Genomic DNA, 21236 nt, shown 5'->3' on the forward strand with positions numbered 1-21236 from the left:
TGGTTTAAACAGGGACAGGTACGTGGCTGGAATGAAATTCATTTTTCCACTTTGTGCACTGAGGACGTTTCTGAGCCACAGTAAAAGGATTTTTGAGTTTCAAGGGTCAAATCACCAAGGACAGTTGTAGCTCAGCTGGCAATGCTACTGGCTGTATATCATTTCAATAGCATCTTCAATGGGGATTATAATCTGAATTGAAGTGGAAATATCCGAGGCAATGAAGCTGTCAGCAGTCTAAAATTAAGGAATTAAAAACAGCAGAAAAGCATTACAGGATTTGTTCTGTGTGTATTAGAAAGAGAAGGCTAAATACACTGCAGCCCTTCCTTGAGTCTGAGATTTCACAAAGGTACAGAGAGCAGCAAGAACAATGATCCCATCAATATAAAAAGGATGGCACTATGAAAATCAGCGACATGAGATGTAAATCCTCCTAACTGGAAAAAGCAGATGAGTCACAGAGGGTTGGACTGAAGTAAATAAAAGGAGCAATGAAAAGGCTTTGGGGAATAGGAGATCTGAAGTGGCTCAGAAAGCAGGTCCCCAACCAGATACAAGATGAGAAATAAAAAGCCCCAAATAAGATAAGAAATATTTAGGGACATACTACAATGGCCATTATATACTAGAGTCCATTTATTATAGCTGAGGCAAGAAACTCCAGTCTTGGATTTCCTACCCAACAATCCCCCTCACACACACACACACACACACACACACACAAAAAAGAAAACCCACACACCAAACACACACTTCGAAAGCCATTACCTGTTCTGTTCTCAAGTCCTCACTTAAAAAGAACAAAACAAGATTCCCTACAAAACAATCTGATAGTTTCCAACAAAAAATTATTTATTTTAGGCAAATTCCACATATTTCTCTGCTGTTTTCCCTTTAGCTCTATCCTAGGTAAATCCCAGAAAGGTATTTCTTACCTACGCTAAAGAAATTGTGATTACACCACTGAACACAAGGAAAAACAGTGAAAATAAAAGAGTCCATTGCAGATAAAATACAAAAAGAAGTTTCAGCAAACGCAGTGTCCAAAAAGCCTCAAGCTCTTCTCAACAAAAGAAATAAAAATTCAACCTATACCATCCATATTTAACACTCATTACAGTGTAATTCCTTTAGTTACACATCTAAAAAAATGTAAAGAATTCTCTGTATTTTAAGCAAACAAAAAGTAAACCCATTTCTCAGCTGGACAAGCAATTCCTGAACCATACCATCTGTACAGAATTTTATTAGTTTAACATTAAAAGGTACCCAACAGAATGTTTCCCCGCACACACACAAGGCCACAGAACACAGAGTGACAAGCAGCCAGGACTAGTACAAAGGATGAGGTGGCTAAAGGCCAATGGGGTTTCCAGAAGAAACATTCAGCTTGCAGACTCCTCACAAAAGATGAAAAGAATCAAAGACAGAAACCATGAGAACTCCACAGAATTTACTGCAGGATGGGACAGGGGGAGTTTGTGGAGAAGAGGCTAATTGAAAGGTCTCTTTATTTGGAATTTGGAGGTTTGCCAGCAAGGCTAAGGTTATGGTATCTCTGCAGGCAGTAGGGCACTAATGACTGGGGACAGAGCTTGTTCTGCAGCACAGGTTGAGCGTGGAATTGCTTCCCAACTCCTCCAGCCAACGTCTAGTGGGAGAATTACATACAAATTCTCTGTCAAGTCTTTAAAGAGTTTTCCAGAGTCCTGGGGGTATAAACAATCTTTATCATGAAAGGGGAAAGTCCAGAGCTGATCAGTGAGTCTTCTTGGTAGAGCCAAAGCCAGAGAAACCCATCACGGCTGCCATTTCATCATCCTCTTCAAATGTCAAGTCTTCCTCTGCCCTCCTCTTCTTCTCTCTCTGTTTTTCCTTCTTATAGGCTTTGGCCTTTTCCTCCTGCAGTACAAGGAAAGAAATGCAGTGTGAGTCTAACTTTCTTATACTGCAAACCCTTTAAGATAGAAGGTCTGGACACTTATCAGTTAGCCTAATTTCTATCACCAACATAGGGAGACAGGATTCTTTTCTGTCTGAAGAACAGACAATGGATGGAAGGAAAATGGTGGACTTGGAGCAGAGTGGCTTCCCACAGGGAAAGGCCATGGTCCAGTGACCCTAACAGATAAATTGCACCTAAAAGGATTATACTGCAAGAGGATTATACACAGCAGTGTTGTGTGATTCTCAGCTTCCCCTGTTAAACAAATGCCAAAGACTTTATCAGAAATTCATCAAGGCAAAAGGAGAGTGGTTTTTAAAACAGGAGACATTTATCTTGTACTGATGCCCTGTTCCAACAACTGTGGTGCCGAATGACAGCTACAGACAATGTCACTGTCTGATGGCTTTTGGTGCAGCAGAGTGACAGCTGCTCAGTGGAACATAAGCTGAGTTCTAAGTGGCCTGGGGGGGGAGGGGAGAGGTTGGCTTCAAAGAGTTTTCATTGCTCTAATCAGAATGTTTCATTCTATGAAGATCACAGGCCCTGGAACGGCGCCAGACTTCTGCTAGGGGTATACAGAAGTGTGACTTCAGCTCCCAACTCAGCAGCAGTTCCTGTTGGTGCTGGAGCTCAAGGTCTTTCACCACCTGCACATTTATCGCTTTGTAAATCCAACACAGGGGATTTAGTCTAAGACAGCCACAATTAGCAGCTTATTGGTGTCACATACTACCGTTTTTTTTTTTTTAGAAGATGTAGATTTTCATCAGTCTTTCATCCCAAGGAGTTTCCTGCACCCCTAATATGTCTCTGCATTTGTATTTCCCTAAATAGATTAATAAGAATTCCTTCGGTTCATCAGCAACAAAACCTGCAGTTGACCAGCTTTGGCCCAACCAAGCCAGTACAGTTGGAGGATGTGTTTTAGGATTGCATTGGTGGCCCTGTGGATAACCCATACTGTAGAATAAAGCTCAGAGAATCTGGAAACCAAGGTGGCAGGGGAGCCTTACGTACCAGGAGCATTTTTTTCTGTAATGACCATTCATAGGAAATAAAATTATTAAAATTGCTCAGGCATGTACAAGATGCTTTTCAACGCCCAGAAGAGCTTTCCTGGTTATTTTGAAATGAAACTGGAAGCAAATCTTCATTACAGGGCTTTGCTTTTGCCTTTTAAAAAACATGTTCAAGAGGGAGGGAAGTGACATGGGGCATTTGATTTTAACAGAGTTCCTGTGTGCACATATCAAGCTTCCTAAAGCTCTGGAATCCATGGGAGTGGCACAGATGCAGTAAACAACATAGGAGAAGTTCCTCTTCTAACCTCAGCACCAGAAACCATGGCAGCACTACAAGGAAATATATGAAAAGTCAGCTTTAATTACTACTTTCTGAGCCCTGAGATCACATTCAGGTTATGGGAGTTGATACATTGAATGTTACATATTCTGATCAGCGTCACTATGCCTGAGAACATGAAGATTACAGTTTTGTCTGAAAACAACTGCTCTGACAATTCAGAGAAAGGACTTTGGGGGGGGGGGGGGAGGAGAGAGAAGACCTTCTTTTAACCCAGCAGAGATCTTTGTGTACTGGGAGCGCTTGCTGCCAACATTCTTTGCACATTTTTGTTTGATAGTTAGACACGTGGTGGCTTCCTTCAATGAATGAATTGTTGCAATACTGCCATTGCCTCACCTCCTCTCTGAGTTCCTTCATCCTCTCCTCAAAGTCATAATCTTTTTGTTTCTCCTCCATTTTCTTCTTGTTCACTTCAAAGCGTTTCTTCACTTGATCAAGTGTGGAGCGCTCCACCCTCATGGACATGCCCAGATTCCTCTGATCTGGAGGGGACAGGAATGGACAGGGCTATTAGAGAGCAGCCATGTTACTTCTACTTCAGTACTCATTAAACATCTGCAGACAGCCTATTCCAGGACCCAAAATTAGAAGTCTCAACACTCAGTGTCATTGTAACCTCCTCCAATTCCCATTCCACCCCCATACACAGGGCCGGCTCCAGACCCCAGCGCGCGCTTGGGGCGGCGTCCCAGCGGGAGGGCGGCAGGCGGCTCCGCGGACCTCCCGCAGGCATGCCTGCGGAAGGTCCGCTGGGACCGCGGCTCCGGTAGACCTCCCGTAGACGTGCCTGCGGAGGGGCAAACTACAGCAAATTACAGTGGTTTACTCTCAACACTCCTTTAAAAATCCCATTTTTTTTTCTTGTTTCTCACCTCAGATTTATTTTGAAAATTTTTTGCATTCTCTTCATTTTTTCATACTCAAACTTCCAACCTTCTCTCTTCCCTCTGATTTTCTATGTTTGCTCTTCTCCCAGTATTCCCCTATGATTGTCTCCCATGCCCCTTCAACTCTCCAGAATTGGGCAACTGGTCTAAAGATTATCCCAGACTACAGTCCCGTTCCATTAGTTTACCTTTTGTGTACAACAGAAAAAGAATCACAAAACTCAGATTTGTTATTATGCAACACAATGAAGAGTTTTAACTATATATAGTTGCTGTCGTAAACTCGTGGGGTGAAAATGTTCATGGCTGATGCATGCACAAGCAGATCCATACACAATTCAAATAGTATGATGATCCCACAGTAGTTCATAAATTCAGAGGTTCTCAAACTGTGATTCATCCAGGATGCCTGTGCCTATTTATAACAAAAAGGTTTCAGAACCCAAGTGTACACAAGGATCGCACCCAGAATCTGTACTCTGCTCCTCTGACTTAGAACATCTAAAAAGGAATATCTCTGAGGAAGAGAGAAGGAGGCAAGGTTAGTGAGGATCTGCTGAGGTAACACATTCTACGAATGTAAGTTAGTGGGTGAATAATGTCAATTTTTCCTTCAAAGACTGTCTTTGAAACCACTCATTGCAGAAGCCTAGGAAGTAGCATCAGAGTCAAAGAGGGGTGTTGAACAAGCCTCTAATTCAAGGGTAGGCAACCTATGGCACGGGTGCCAAAGGCGGCACACAAGCTGATTTTCAGTGGCACTCACACCACCTGGGTCCTGGCCACCGGTCCGGGGGGCTCTGAATTTTAATTTAATTTTAAATGAAGCCTCTTAGACATTTTAAAAGCCTTATTTACTTTACATACAACAATAGTTTAGTTATATATTATAGACTTATAGAAAGAGACCTTCTAAAAACGTTAAAATGTATTACTGGCATGCAAAACCTTAAATTAGAGTGAATAAATGAAGATTCAGCACACCACCTCTGAAAGGTTGCCGATCCCTGCTCTCATTAAACAGATAATCCCATTCAAACTGTGTAAGTTTGGACTGTGTCCAGAATGTAACCCCTTCTGGAGAGTTGTCATTCATAATCTTGCTCAGGAAGTTAAGAGTATTCATGGCACCATGACACTCAGCACTATGAGGTAAAATCTGGCCGGTGCACTAGTTGCTCCGTGACTAGCTGCACTGTTTCTAACTCTTCAAATGTGTCAAGCAGCAGCAATGCCAGTCTCTTTGAGAAATTCAGAGTTGCTTTGTGAAAGTCAGACTTTGACTAGACTCCAACAGCACTTTCTCTGCATTTGATCAGCCTCTGAAACAGGCAGATTGCAAGAGATCTTGAGCCATTTAGGATAATTTTGGCTTAGCCAGCCAATTGGCAAAGTGCAGACAGGCTTGAAAACTTTGTCTTCTTAAGTGAGGAGCCACCACAGATAAATACCCTGGGGCTTTGGAAAATGCAAAATGTCAATACCTTGTATTGGAAATGCTTGTTGCTGAACTGGAACTTTGGAAGTTTCCTGAGTCTTTTTCTTATAGAAATATGAAAATAAACATCTGAGATAGAGCACATTAAACCTGTGCTGTGAAATAATGGAAGGAATATTTGACAGAGAAACTATGTAAGACTTAATTCTTAATGAATTTGTTTAGCTTTTTATAATAGAGATAAGACAAAGGCCCTCACTTTCTTTTAAGGACTTAAGAAAAGTACTAATATGGAGAATAGAAGCCTTTGCCTTTGAACTGAGGCAGTTTCCATAGTACCAATCTTTAAAAAGGGAAGTAATTTTTCCCCCCACCGCACCTTCTTGTTAGAAAGACCCCCTAAAAAGAGATTGAAAATACAAAACAACTGCCATTTCTCATCATTTCTAGCACCCACTCATCTGACTGAAATGGAAAAGGAAACATGATGTGGTCTATCCCCAAAAAGTATTATATGGGGAACAGATGAGGAAAGAAACTATTTGGGGCTTTTATAGATTCCATGAAACCTGCTCTTTGACAGAGGAACAATGGCTCTGAGGTAGAAAGTGGTCTCTATGAAAGTGGGACGTAAGGGACTTATACTGCCACTATCTTCCTTTTCAAATGTATGAGAGATCCACAAGGGAAAAAACCAGATAATTGATATTTGGGTCTTTAGAACAGGAAGACTGAAGATCTATCTACATTCTCATATGGCCCCCACCACTGCATCATCTAAGTACTCCACAAATATGATTGAATTTGACCAATTCATTTCCTTTACTATTGCTGGTACTGTGGCCAGATGAGCCCACAACTTCCTAGCTATATCCAAAAGACCCTTAGTATTGGGTCAGCAACCTTTTTGCTCTCTGCACAACCAAGTACATATAAAAAATTCTGAGACTTGTCATTTTGGGCTACAGAGAGGGGAAGGTCCAGAGCCTTGGGCATCTCAATTATGATCTCTAGAAAGGCCTTGGAATCTTCTGGTGGTGACACAGAAGAAAGGACCATAGACTCCACAGACAGAGGATTGCTTTCTACACTGTTTCCTCCTCTTATTTCTCCTTCTCCAATTTTTTACCAATTCCTTCTTTCTAGGAGACGGGGATATGAAAGTAATATAAGAATTAGAAACAGAAACTCTCTTCTCCCTTGAATACTCAGAAGATGTTGAAGCCAGTTACAGCACAGACTATATTTATGATTAATGCAACAGTGGCTGCCTCCAACTGCTATAGAATCCTAAAATGGTGATGTTTGTTACTCTTGTATGACACTGCACCAGACATAAAATCAGCACATGGGGAAAGGACCTACTAGTGAAAGTGGTACTTTTTATAGTCAGTTCCTGAAACAATGCCAAAGTATATTTCTGTTAACTTGGACCGATCAGATCTTTCTGTGTGACTATGCTCCACGGCAGATTCAAATTATACTAATCCTTTAAGAGCTACAGATCCACATTCCAGCTGCAAAGTCAGATCAACAGATCCTCCACTGAGAGAACAGTAAGGGTTCTCATCCATGTCCTCTAAAATTTCTGCCTTTAGATGGTGTTAAGGCTTAATTAGTGTAGACTGCGAAACTAGATCCAAGTGGTCACCCCCCACAGAAGGATGAGTTGTCAAAAGCTTTAAGAACTGATGAAACCACCACTGGTAACTTCCTCAGAACAGATGGGTTCTCAATGTTGTTAGATGTTCGGCTGCGTGTGTGTGTTCTCCCTGTGTGCTGCCCCAGCTCTGCGCAGACAGCTAGCACGGCAGATCTCGAGCAAACCACCCAGTGTCCACGAGATCCATTAAGGTACAAAAGCACCAGGCCAGGTTTATTGTCAATAAAACACGGTAATAGCACCTGGCAGACTCTACGAGGATACTAAGACACATATGCCCATGACAACAGATGCAGCTCAGCGAATGGAGGGACTTTCCATTTCCCCCTCGGCTGGACCAGGACACTCTCTCAGAGATACCTCTTTATACCTCGATACAAACAAGTTACATACTGCCCCTCTGACGTAGTTAGTTATTGCCCCCGTCGTGCTAGTTATCACCCACCTCCTTGTACATGTTGGTTCGATCAAAACAACTCTATTCATCACACTGTCATCCTGACCTTATCTTTCAGGAGGGGTTAGTGTGTTCCTGTTATCCGTGGGGAATGTTTTTGTACCATCCTTAATATCGGGATATACTGGTACCATTGTTCTGGAATGTGTTTTCGTGAGTACTCTGTGCCTAGCACTTCTTAGGAATGTATGTTTCTGCAATATCAGCTCTGTTCTTGCCACATTCGGTGAACTTGCAAGCAGGCAGAGCCTGATGTTTGCTCACAGCCTGACTTTTGCTAACTTTGCTTTATATCAGCAAAGGTTACCCACTACTTTAGCTCAGGCCTCATACCCAGCCTCTAATACAAGGGTTTATATCTCAGGTTCTCTTCCTACTACACTCAGGACTGAGGACTAAGATTGAGAACTCTTTGACTGATCACTTTGGACTAGGATGTTGAGATCTCCTTTTCATAGAATCATAGACTATCAGGGTTGGAAGGGACCTAAGGAGGTCATCTAGTCCAACCCCCTGCTCAAAGCAGGACCAATCCCCAGACAGATTTTTACCCCAGTTCCCTAAGTGGCCCCCTCAAGGATTGAACTCACAACCCTGGGTTTAGCAGGCCAATGCTCAAACCACTGAGCTATCCCTCCTCCCCTCACTGAGCTATCCCTCCTTCCCTTTTCCACCACTTGTTTTCCATATCAACAAATGGAGAAATGGAAGCTTGTTGGTATTGTCTTGCTCTCCTTCTTCACTTCCGACCTGAAGTGATGGATCCCAACACTGTCCCCTGCTTCCTTGGATAAAATGATATCTGTGCCTGCCTTGATGATGATGGCCTCTGATTAATGTCTGGACAATGCTGACCTCAAAGGCAGAGAACACAGGCTCCCACCTGAGGACTTAGACACTGATGAATTAATTAGTTTTGAAGAGCAAGGGCATGGAGTCAAATCCTCCTCCATCAGGAAGACCTCCTTCTCCACTCCCATCATGCTTTATGGGGGACAAAGCCACACAAGATGAACACCTGCTGGGACAGTACTTCTCTCCTAAGCGCTCTACTCACTAACAGGCTGATCTACAGTAGATATTTTGCTCAGCAAGAAACATACTTTGTGAATCCAGCCTCTCGTTCTGGGTCAGCTGCAATTCCAATGGAGTCAAGACCAACAGAATTGCTCAGTCACTACAAATTTATTTTAAAAATTCAATACTACAGCTCTACCTAAGTATAAAATAGGAAAGCTAAGCCAATGTTAAATTTAAACTAACTAGAAGATAAAGCTGAGAGAATAGGAGTTCCTACTTCCAGGAATGATCACACAAATAGAAAAAGGAAATGACAGTTGGCCCAGAGGATAGCTTTTTATACTTCATGCCATGGAAAAGACGGTTACTCACCGTTGTAACTGTTGTTCTTCGAGATGTTTTGCTCCTATCCATTCCAGTTAGGTGTGCGCGCCGCGCGTGCACGGCTCTTCGGAAGACTTTTACCCTAGCAACACCGGCGGGCCGGCTGGGCGCCCCCTGGAGTGGCGCCGCTATAGCGCTAGATATATACCCCAGCCGGCCCGTCCGCTCCTCAGTTCCTTCTTGCCGGCTACTCCGACAGTGGGGAAGGAGGGCGGGTCTGGAATGGATAGGAGCAACACATCTCGAAGAACAAGTTACAACGGTGAGTAGCTGTCTTTTCTTCTTCGAGTGATTGCTCCTATGCATTCCAGTTAGGTGATTCCCAAGCCTTACCTAGGCGGTGGGGTCGGAGTGAGACGTGGCAGAGTGTAAGACTGCTGAGCTGAAGGCTGCATCGTCTCTGGATTGCTGCACCAATGCGTAGTGGGAAGCGAAGGTGTGGACAGAAGACCAGGTGGCCGCTCTACAGATATCCTGGATGGGGACATGGGCCAGGAAGGCGACCGACGAGGCGTGCGCTCTCGTAGAGTGAGCGGTGAGACGGTTAGTTGGTACACAAGCAAGCTCGTAGCATGTTCGGATACATGCAGTGACCCAGGAGGAAATCCTCTGAGAGGAGACCGGCTTGCCTTTCATACGCTCCGCAACTGCTATGAACAGTTGGGGCGAACGCCGGAAGGGTTTCGTTCGCTGTATGTAGAAAGCAAGGGCCCTGCGGACGTCCAGGGTGTGCAGCTGTTGTTCCCGACTCGAGGCGTGAGGCTTCGGGAAAAAAACAGGAAGGAAAATGTCCTGGTTTAAATGGAAGGCCGACACCACCTTAGGGAGGAAGGCCAGGTGTGGCCGAAGCTGAACCTTGTCTGCATGAAAGATGGTGTACGGTGGACCAGCCGTCAGGGCATGAAGCTCGGAAACTCGCCTCGCTGAGGTTATGGCGACGAGGAAAGCTGTTTTCCACGACAGATGGAGCAGCGAACATGTGGCCAAGGGCTCAAAGGGGGCTCTCATGAGCCTGGTCAAAACCAGATTCAGATCCCAGGGCAGAGTAGGACGCCGCACTGGCGGGAACAAGCGATCTAGGCCTTTGAGGAAGCGGGAAACCGTCAGATCGTAGAAGATGGACCGGTGACCGACGGGCGGCCGGAAGGCGGATATGGCCGCTAGGTGCACTTTCAACGATGAGACCACGAGACCTTGCTCTTTAAGTGACCAGAGGTAGTCCAGGATCGTTGGTATAGGGACAACGAATGGATTCAGGTGTCTCTGATCGCACCAGATTGCGAATCGCTTCCATTTCGTGAGGTAAGTCGAGCGAGTGGAGGGCTTCCTGCTCTCTAGCAGGACTCGCTGGACCGCCACCGAACAGGCATGCTCCTCGTGGGTCAACCACTCAGGCACCAGGCTGTAAGATGGAGGGACTGCAGGTCCGGGTGGCGGAGCCTGCCGAAGTCTTGCGTTATCAGGTCCGGCCATAAGGGGAGAGGGATGGGATCTCGTACCGAGAGCTCGAGCAGCAGAATGTACCAGTGCTGTCTCGGCCAGGCCAGAGCGACGAGTATGAGGTGGGCCCTGTCCCTCCGAAGCTTGAGAAGCACCCGATGTACGAGCGGGAACGGAGGGAAGGCATATAGGAGGTGACCCGTCCAGGAGCAGAGGAATGCGTCCGACAGGGAGCCCGGGGCGTGACCCTGGTAAGAACAGAACTGGTGGCACTTCCTGTTCTCTCTGGAGGCAAACAGGTCTATTTGGGGAAACCCCCACCAGCGGAAAATTGTGTACACCACATCTGGACGCAGCGACCACTCGTGTGAAAGGAACGACCTGCTGAGACGGTCGGCCAGCGTGTTCTGCACTCCTGGAAGATAGGACGCTACCAGGTGAATCGAGTGGGTTATGCAGAAGTCCCACAGGAGCATCGCTTCCGTGCAAAGTAGGGAGGATCGGGCCCCACCCTGCTTGTTGACATAAAACATCGCCGTTGTGTTGTCCGTCAACACTGCGACACAACGCCCTTGGAGATGGGAGCGGAAGGCTTGACACGCGAGGCGAATCGCCCGCAGCTCCCTGACATTGATATGTAAGGAGAGCTCTCGGGGCGACCAGAGACCTTGGGTGTGCAGGTCGGCTAGGTGTGCTCCCCACCCTAGCTCTGAAGCATCCGTGGTCAGAGTGACGGATGGTTGAGGAGGGCGGAAAGAGACTCCGGCACACACCACTTCTGGGTCCAGCCACCAGGTGAGCGAAGTGAGGATCGGCTTCGTGGGCGTGACTACCATATCCATGGAGTCGCGGTGGGGCCGGTACACTGACGCAAGCCAAGTTTGAAACGGGCGAAGGTGCAACCTCGCGTACGGAGTGACGAACGTGCACGAAGCCATGTGGCCCAGGAGGCGGAGGCAGGAACGCACCGTTGTCGTTGGAAAGGATTGTAGGCCCCGAACTAGGGAGACCAGAGACTGATGCCGAGGTTGGGGCAGGCAGGCCCTGGCCAAATTGGAATCCAGGACCACTCCGATGAACTCCACCCTTTGCGATGGAGTCAACGTTGACTTCTCGGTATTTATCATAAGTCCTAGGTGCTGAAACAGGGCTAGGATTATGGTCATGTGACTCGCTACCAGTTGGCAGGATGGTCCCCGGACCAGCCAATCGTCTAGGTACGGGTAGACATGTATCCGACGACGGCGGAGGGCCGCGGCAACCACTGCCATACACTTGGTGAAGACCCTCGGCGCTGTGGAGAGGCCGAAGGGTAGCACTGCGAACTGGTAGTGTGTGCTGTTGACAACGAAACGCAGGTAGCGTCGATGAGGAGGGTAAATCGCGACATGAAAATATGTGTCCTTCATGTCGAGGGCGGCAAACCAGTCTCCCGGATCCAGGGAGGGGATGATGGTCCCCAGGGTCACCATGCGAAACTTGAGCTTGACCAGGTACCTGTTGAGCTCTCGGAGGTCGAGTATGGGTCGTAGACCTCCCTTCGCCTTGGGGATTAGGAAATATCGGGAATAAAATCCCCTGCCTCGCATATCGCTCGGCACCTCCTCTATGGCACCCAAGCTCAGCAGAGACTCGACCTCTTATAAGAGGACTTGCTCGTGAGAGGGGTCCCTGAAGAGGGACGGGGTGGGTGGGTGGGAGGGCGGGGGCGAAACAAACTGAAGACGGTAACCGGACTCTACCGTGCGTAGCACCCAGTTGTCCGTTGTAATCTGGGACCACGCCGGGAGGAAGTGGGAAAGACGGTTGAAAAATAACGGGGAAGGATCCGGTGGAGAGACTGATGGGCCGTCCTCGGGCGTCCCATCAAAATGCCTGTTTCGGCCCTTGAGGGGCTTTAGAGGGCGCCTGGGACTGGGTACGCCGATTGCCCAATGGTCTACGGCGGTTCAGTCTGCCTCTGCGTCCATTATCAGGCCTTGACCTGGACTGATTAAATGGGCGATAGGGCTGCTGCCTGAAGGACCTCCGCTGGGTAGCAGGTGTGTGCATGCCCAGGGTGCGGATGGCAATACGGCCATCCTTAAGAGTCTGGATTCTGGAGTCTGTTTTCTCCGAGAATAGGCCCTTGGTATCGAAGGGCAGGTCCCGCAAAGTATACTGGACCTCTGGCGGCAAGGTGGACGATTGCAGCCAGGAGATCCTCTTCATGGTCACTCCTGATGCCAAAGTCCTGGCTCCGGAATCTGCAGAGTCCAGTGAGGCCTGGATGGAGGACCTGGAGGCTTTCTTGCCCTCTTCTAGCAGGGCAGAGAACTCCTGCCTGGAGGTTGTGGGAATCAACTCCGTAAACTTAGAGAGCGCCACGAAGTTGTCGTAGGCATAGCGGCTAAGGAGAGCCAACTGATTGGATATCCGTAGTTGGAGGCCGCCAGCCGAATAGACCTTTCGGCCCAACAGGTCCATCCTGCGCGCGTCCTTGGACTTTGGCGCTGGCGCGGGCTGCCCATTTCTTTCCCGGTCATTCACCGACTGTACAACGAGGGAGTCTGGGGCCGGGTGTGTATACAGGTACTCGTACCCGGTCGGGGGCACGGAGTACTTTCACTCCACGCCTCGAGCAGTGGGAGGGATGGACGCAGGTGATTGCCAGATTGTAGTGGCATTCCTCTGAATAGTGCGAATGAAGGGCAGGGCCACTCGCATGGGGGCCTCAGCTCCAATCACATTAGTAACTGGATCCTCGTCCTCAGTGACCTCTGCGACCGGGAGGTTGATGGCTTGTGCCACCCGACGGAGGAGGTCCTGATGGGCACGCAAGTCAATCGGTGGGGGATCCGATGATGAGGACCCCGCCACCGCCTCGTCCGGTGAGGAAGACGAGGAATGGCCCTGACCCATGTCTTGTAGCTGTGGTTCGTCCATGGGGTGCGAAGCGTCCGCCTCTACGGGATGTTCTGCCGGTACCGGTGGCGGCGGAACCTCAACCGGAGGTGATGGAGGGGGCCTGCTGACAGTGGCTTCCGGCACCCTGTGGTCGGAGGGCCTGGGTCGCTGGAGGGAGGGGGCGCCCTGAGCCTCGTGAAAGGCCCAGGGGGTCCAGAAGCCCCATTGCTGTGGACCATGGTCCTGTCCTTGGGGGTCTGCCCGGTGATCTGCACCGCTGCCCTCGTGCGAGGCGACCGACGGTTGGCGGGAAGGCCACGGGGGGGCAGAGGCGCTCAGGGACTGCGCCGTTGATGCCGCTAGTCTGTCCGTGTACGGTGCCGGGGACCGGTGCCGATCATCGCGGTACCGGGAGCGAGAGCGGGACCTTCGACCGCGTGAGTACCGGGAGGTCGACCGCGATCTCGACCGTCATCGACGGGAGCGGCTCCGAGAACGGCGACAGGAGCGGTGCCGGGATCCGGACCTTCTTCGGTGACGGCGTTCCGGAGACCGGGACCGGGATCGCCTCCAGGAGTGCGACCGGTACCGCGATGAGGAGCGGTACCGGGACTGCGACCGGCGCCGAGACGGAGAGCGGTACCGGGATGGTGACCGGTGCCGGGACCTGGATCGGCGTGAAGGTGACCGTCTCCGAGATCAGGATCGGGAGCGGGACCTGGATCGCCTTTTATCCCGTCCGTCAGGGGAAGGAGGCCGTATCATGGCTGGCTTGCCCACTGACTGCACAGCCCGCACCGGCGGTGCCGGGGGCCGGAGGCTTGGTGCCTCTGTTACCTCTTTGAGCTCCCTCGCCATCGAGAACGTCTCGGGCGTGGACGGGAGAGGCAGCTCGACCACGGTTTGCACCGGGGAGCACGGAGGTACCGGACTCAACGGCCCTGTTGGCGCCGGAGTCGACGGTACCGCGCACGGTCTGTGCGCTGTCGAGGTCGGTACCGAAGGGGCTGACACTGGCTGCTGGACAGGCGGCCTCGATGCAGGAGTCTTCCCCGACTTTGGCTGCGGCTTCCGTTTCCCGGATGGTGAGAGGGAACGGTGCCGGGGCTTCGGTGCCGGCTGCTTCTTAAGATTCTCGGTACTGGACCGGTCGGGGACCGCTGGAGCGCTCCGTGCTGAGGACGACGGCGGAGCTGATGGTGTCGGCACCGCAGGGGTAAGCGCCGATTCCATTAGGAGCTGCCTTAATCTAATGTCCCGCTCCTTTTTCGTTCTAGGCTTGAACGATCTGCAAATAGGGCACTTATCTGGTCGATGGGCCTCACCAAGACAACGCAGGCAGGAGTCGTGAGGGTCCCCAATCGGCATGTGCCACTGGCAAGCCGCACAGGGCTTAAACCCCGGTGTCTTGGGCATACGCCCGCACTGGACGGGAAAAGAGGGGCAAAGCCCCCCTAATTCCCCTTAATCTACCTAATAACTTAACTAACTATTTTAACAACTATATACACTAACTACAAACTAGAATCAAGGTGAGCTAGGGATGTGGAGGACAAACGAGCACTCCACTGTTCCAACTGGCCGTCACAGGCAGGAAGAAGGAACTGAGGAGCGGACGGGCCGGCTGGGGTATATATCTAGCACTATAGCGGCGCCACTCCAGGGGGCGCCCAGCCGGCCCGCCGGTGTTGCTAGGGTAAAAGTCTTCCGAAGAGCCGTGCACGCGCGGCGCGCAAACCTAACTGGAATGCATAGGAGCAATCACTCGAAGAAGAACCTTTTGATCCCACCTAGGCACAAGCACCTCCTGAATGGTTGTGTTGTTATCAACAGGAGCCCAGCACATGGCTTGCACAGTATGGATCTACAAGGTAATTCAATAATTCTTTATAAACAAAGTAGTTAATCCCCACAACACCCCTGTGCATTTGAGCCATGTTTTAGAGATGAGGAAACAGACTCAGAGGTTGAGTACTTTGCTCAGAGCCATGGAGGGAGACTGGCTCGGGAGTTGGTATCAGAGCTCAGGAATTTATTATGCTCCACTTCCCTCTAAGAAAGGGATCTAGATATGAGGGGACCTATCCCCTATTCCTTCCTTAGAAATTTCCTTCTAACATTGACACACCAATGATACTTATCATCCACTTTTAAAGTTCCCTGAGGAACTGCACAGCTTGCTGACAATAGGGTTCTCTGACAACAGAAATTCTGAAGCATTTTCTCACTCCCAGTCCAATGAAGGGCTTAACTGTTGCAATTTCTCCTGAGCTCATTTCACACCAGTGCCCTCCAGCACCATGGAGAAGTTGTCAGGAGATGAGGCAGCATTTCCATGACCTTCACCAGCAAATGTTGAGTAAATCCTAATATCAAAAGCATTTATTTCCATATGTGCCAACACTTGACACTGTAGTCCCTGGCCACACAGAAGGAAGTAAATTTGGTAGGGGAAAGGCTTGTAACAGTATTTTAATGATCACGCAACATGGCACAGAGAAAATATGTTATCCTTACGCTTTTTGCCATTGATATGATCCAAGAAGTTGATGGAGTCTTTCACCACACAGTCACATACATTACAGTAATATCTGGGGAGAAAGAGAGAAGGGATCAGCTCCAAAGCACAAGACAAAATTCATCCTGCAAGAATTTTCCTTTCACGCCAATTAAAGAGAGAAATTCACCTGGGCCTGGTTCAATTCCAGACAGCAGTCCCAGACTCAAAAATACTGCACCGAAAGAAAGCTAGAATGCTAAATAGTATGCTGAGCATTCAGAAATATGGTAAGTATGAGTCCAGCATTACACAGGAGCATTGAACTGTATTGTCTGGACTCTGATAAGCCTGATTCTGGGATAGTACCTCCTCTCCCAGGGCGAAAGGGAAGTTATCTACAACATAGAGAGTCCAAGAAACAATGTGCACTAGTAGAATCACGACCCACTTCCTATAAAGTCTGAAGTGATTGCTCCCAGGTCCTATTCCCCACATTTTGGTGAGGTGGGGTGAGACACGAGCTGGAAGAGAAATTGGACCATCTTTCAGTTGTACGATGGCTTATTTTTGCTTTCAGTCAGTCCATTTCTAAGTGGAAACCCCTTCTCTCCCCCATCCATACATTTCTCTTGGTACCTTTTGCTACCTTCCTCTGACAACAGGCCACTGAAATGCTTATTATTACTCTGGGCCATCTTTAAAAGCTCCTTGTTCCAGAGACATGATGGCTCAGAATACTGAGGATGGGTTAAGGAGCCTTTCACTAGCTGAAATGTAACACCTGTCAATAGTAAACAAGAGTCATTAATACAGCAGAGACCTTTGGGGATTTCTGTGACGCAAACCGGTCTCAGCCCCATTTCTAGTGGACACGTATCTAGATCACAAAAGCATCTTGATATGTAACTGGCTTCTTATTGCCGGTCTTAGCCAAGAAGTCAAGGACTGACCAGGCTATAGAGATTGCCTGGAGGAGGTTTCCAGAGCATGGTTGATAAACATTGATGTAGGGTGGTAAGGGAAGAAGAAGTTTGCACTGCTGCACTTCTGGCCATAATTCCAGAAAGTTAATTTCCAGATCTGACATGATATAGAAGCTCGTGGAAATTGCTGTAACTAAAAAGTATTCCTCCTGTGCTGCTGAGGAAGTACAAAAACTGGCACTCTATAAGGCTTCCTTGCTTTGCCATGACCCTAGTTGCATGTAACACTATCCCAAGACTCTTTCTTTGTTAAGTTCTGAACGCATGATAGCTTGGAAAAAAAATAAAGGTGCTTTACCCTCCCATCTCTGACTGAGGGGTAGTTTTGGTGATGACAATGGTTTTCCCCAGCTTGGATTCCAGATCCACTTTATAGTCTCGGTGCCGCAGAAGTTCCCTCTTGACAGGCTGAACTGGTTTGCCTAAAAACAACCAAAAACAAACACACAACAAAGCTTCTTCAGAAAGGTTTGGGAACCTAAAACAATGGATCACAAGTTGCCCACAGTGGAGAAGGCCATTGAGAACCATTGGGCCATCTGGTTCATCCTGGGATTCCATTTTTTAAAGAGTAATTCTTCCCTGCATTGTAGGGAACAGTAGAGTAAGTGATAGTTTATAATTAATAAGATTGCTAAAGAATCCTCAGTCATCCAATTGGGCACATTTTGAGCTCTTCCCATTTCCAGATGTTGATCATTCCTCCACTTCTATATGGAATAGAAAAGGGAAGGAATAAGGTTCCTGGCCTCTTTTTTATTAAAACAACAAAAAAAAACCACTGGATTATATTCTATGGCAAGCAAAGGAAAAGGAACAAAAGACAAACTGGCCCTGAATTCCTGTTATTTGCTTCCAGCTGCTTTCCCTCTCACATTCAAAGGGGCTGGGTGAATCACTGTAAGACAGTCTACCTGGAGTCAGCGTACTACTCACCATCTTTCTTCTCTCTCTCTTCCGTGAGCCGTTTCTCTGCAAGTTTCTCATATTCATCTTTATCCCACTTCCGACGGAAGTCCAGGTTTTTAGTCTGCAAGGGAAACAAAATGTGAGGCTTCACTGCACAACTCCACCAGCAGCAAGAAAAGACTGATCCTGGAAAAAGCTGAAATTATGTGGCTTGTTGGGCCATGGCGACAAGCAAGCGCACTAAAAGTGCACTCCAATGACCTCCTCTGTACACACAGCCAGGAGCAGAAGGGCTGGTGTACGAAGATAACGCTTTGCAGTTGTACAGCACCTTTTAGCAGAGGATTTCATGGCTCTGCACAAACGAAAGCTTAGTGAGCTCTTGAGATAATAATCCCCATTTTCCATTTATGAGACAAATGGGGGGGGGTGTTAAAAATTATGGAAACAAGTATTTATGAACACCAAGTGACAAAGCCCAATACTACAGAAAATGTGACATTTCTCTCACCAAAGTCAATAATCTGAAGCCACAAAAGATCATGCTGACAAACCTAAGACTGAGATACTCTTGAAAGATAAATACATACAAAGATGTGTGTGCACATATGTCTATACCTGTACACACAGAGTACATGATGGTGTGGTATAGAGGTTTAATTAACATGACTGTAAGATGGATGCCCTAGTCACAAGAAATAAAGCCAAAGTGACTTATACAGAATATTCCAACTAAGTGTGGCATACACAGAATACAAGTTGTAGAAAAACTAAGCACTTTAACAAAAAATTAATCAGGCACTGAAATTTTTGTATTCCTTCAATTGAAAAGGCCAGATACCAGAAATACCAGGAGACCAACTGCACGTATTTCTGGTGAGCTATGACCTCTTAAGAATAACCTAGAATAGATCTTCTATGCATAAACATTTCACATTTACAGTTGTATCCCTGGTCCTTCCATGACTAGAAGTGACTGTTGGGTTTCAATGGGAAAATAGGGACCTCCCCTGTCCAATGGCTCTTGATTCCAGCCTTGCAAGGTCATCACTAGGACACTACCAAATATGTGGCCATGAAAAACGTGTCATGGACCAGTGTTTCTCAAACTGGGGGGTCCTGACCCAAAAGGGAGCTGCAGAGGGGTTGCAAGGTTATTTTAGAGGGGTCATGGTATTGCCACACTTACTTCTGTTCTGCCTTCAGAGATTGGCGACCAGAGAGCAGTGGCTGTTGGCCAGGTGCCTAGCTCTGAAGGAAGCGCCCCACCAGCAGCAGCACAGAAGTAAGGGTGATAATACCATATCATGCCACCTTTACTTCTGTGCTGCTGCCTTCAGAGCTAAGTGGCCAGAGAGTGGCAGCTGCTGACTGAGGACCCAGCTCTGCGGGCTGCAGTGCAGAAGTAAAGGTGGCAATACCATAACTTGCCATCTTTATTTCTGCGCTGCTGCTGCTGGCGGCAGCTCTGCCTTCAGAGATGGCCTCTGAGCAGGCAGCCACCGTTCTCCAGCTCTGAAGACAGTACCACCAGCAGCAGCAGTGCAGAAGTAAGAGTAGCAATACTGCAACCCCCACTACAATAACCTGAGACATCCCCACACACAGGGCTGGTGCAACCACTAGGCAAACTAGGGGGTCGCTTAGGGCGCCAAGATTTGAGGGTGCCAAAAAACGGTGTCCAAAACCTCTGGGATGCTCACCCAGCACCGGCTAAACGCTTAATACTCTTCCCGCCACTGTGCGAGGGGGCGCTGCGGCTTTGATCAGCTCCGGCCAGCAGGCCAGGAAGTGATGTCATTCCTCCTCCAGCCGCCGGGGGCGCTGTGCTGCTCCCTGCTGCTCTGGCTTTTCCCCAGGGCCGGGCCTGCACTCGCCAGCGGGAAGTGCAGAGACCCAGACCCAGCCACGCCGCTGGGGAGTGGTTCCCCACTGCCCTCCAAGCCAGCCCCGCCCCTCCGGAGACCTGCGCCCCCACGGAAGCCTGGGGCCTCCCCGCTCCTCCCCCCAGAGGCCTGGGGCACCACACACCCACCCCCGCGGGGGGGGCTGCGTAGGGCCCCAGAATATCTAGTGACGGCCCTGGTACCTGCCACCCTGCCCGCTGCCAGCCCCTGCTGTACCCCCTGCCTTGCCCCCAGCCAACCCCACACCCCCTACCTGCCCGCAGCCAGCCCCACACCCTGTCGCACCTCCTGCCCTGCCTGCAGCCAGCCTCACACCACCTGTCTCCAGCCAGCCCCTGCCACACACCCCTGCCTGAAGCCAGCCCCACACCCCATCTCCAGCCAACCCCACTCCCCATTGCCAACCAGCTCCGCATCCCCTGCCCTGCCCGAAGCCAGCCAGCCCCACACCCCGTCTCCAGCCAACCCCTGCCGCACCCCCCTGCCTGAAGCTAGCTAGCCCCACACCCCCCATCTCCATCCAACCCCTGCTGCACCCCTCTGCCCGAAGCCAGCAAGCCCCGCACTCCCCTGTCTCCATCCAACCCCTGCCACACCCCCGTGCCCAAAGCCAGCCAGCCCCAGACCCTGTCAGGTTATTCATTTATTTTAATTAAATATGTAGACTAAATAATGAAATTTAATAAATTTTCAAGCTGAATGTGTATTAATTCTAATGAACAATGCCACATTATGCAGTATTCATTTTTGAAAGTTTATAATAAGCGATGCTCCGGGGGGAGGGGTGGGGGCGGGGGGCACAAGGTGGAAGTTTTGCCTAGGGCGCAAAATATCGTTGCACTGGCCCTGCCCACACACCACTCCTTTTTGGGTCAGGACTCCTACAATTACACCACCATGAAATTTCAGATTTAAATAGCTGAAATCATGAAATTTACTTTTTTTAAATCCTATGACCATGAAATTGACCAAAATGGACAATGAATTTGGTAGGGCCCTAGTCACATATCAGACTTTAAAATCATTACTTTTTTTATTTGCAGAAAAGCTGTCTCAGGTCCAACTCTCCTATTCCTGCATCTCTGACAAATAGGGGAGAGGAGGGGAACAGGAAGAGAGAAAACATTTAAAAAAAAAATCTGTTCCAGAAATGTCTTTTGCTCAAAAACTAAGAATGCTCAAGTGAGTTCCAGGGGAGATGGGCACTGACACTGTCAAATGTTCACGGATACAGGATTAATTATGGAAAATAATTCTTCACATGGATATGACCTCTACATAAATGATGTGCAAATTTTATCTAGGCACCAGTGGAGATGCTAAAATTAAGGTTGTGACAAGATATGCACTTGTGATTCAATTCAGTTTCCACATTGGCACAATCATTTTTCAGATAACTGTTCTGCTCAACCTTTCTGCCAGTCTCTGAGCCTCTCCCCGACCTAT

At 48.6% G+C, this 21236-nt stretch overlaps 1 protein-coding gene across 2 annotated transcripts in view; it reads right to left on the reverse strand.

Annotated features, from left to right (window-relative positions):
• Positions 1-834: 834 nt before the first annotated feature.
• ZMAT2 (zinc finger matrin-type 2) overlaps positions 835-21236 on the reverse strand; it is a 32976-nt gene continuing 12574 nt past the window's right edge. For both annotated transcript variants that reach the window (XM_045028316.1, XM_045028317.1), the window contains exons 2-6: positions 17911-18004; positions 17273-17396; positions 16009-16082; positions 3653-3798; positions 835-1905 (exon numbers count right to left, since the gene is read on the reverse strand). In XM_045028316.1, coding sequence (XP_044884251.1) covers positions 1762-1905; positions 3653-3798; positions 16009-16082; positions 17273-17396; positions 17911-18004 — 582 coding nt within the window. In that variant the 3' untranslated portion in view covers positions 835-1761. The remainder of the gene's footprint in view (positions 1906-3652; positions 3799-16008; positions 16083-17272; positions 17397-17910; positions 18005-21236) is intronic.

The sequence above is a fragment of the Mauremys mutica genome, chromosome 8, assembly GCF_020497125.1.
Source record: "Mauremys mutica isolate MM-2020 ecotype Southern chromosome 8, ASM2049712v1, whole genome shotgun sequence".
In the NCBI taxonomy this organism is placed as follows: Eukaryota; Metazoa; Chordata; order Testudines; family Geoemydidae; genus Mauremys; species Mauremys mutica.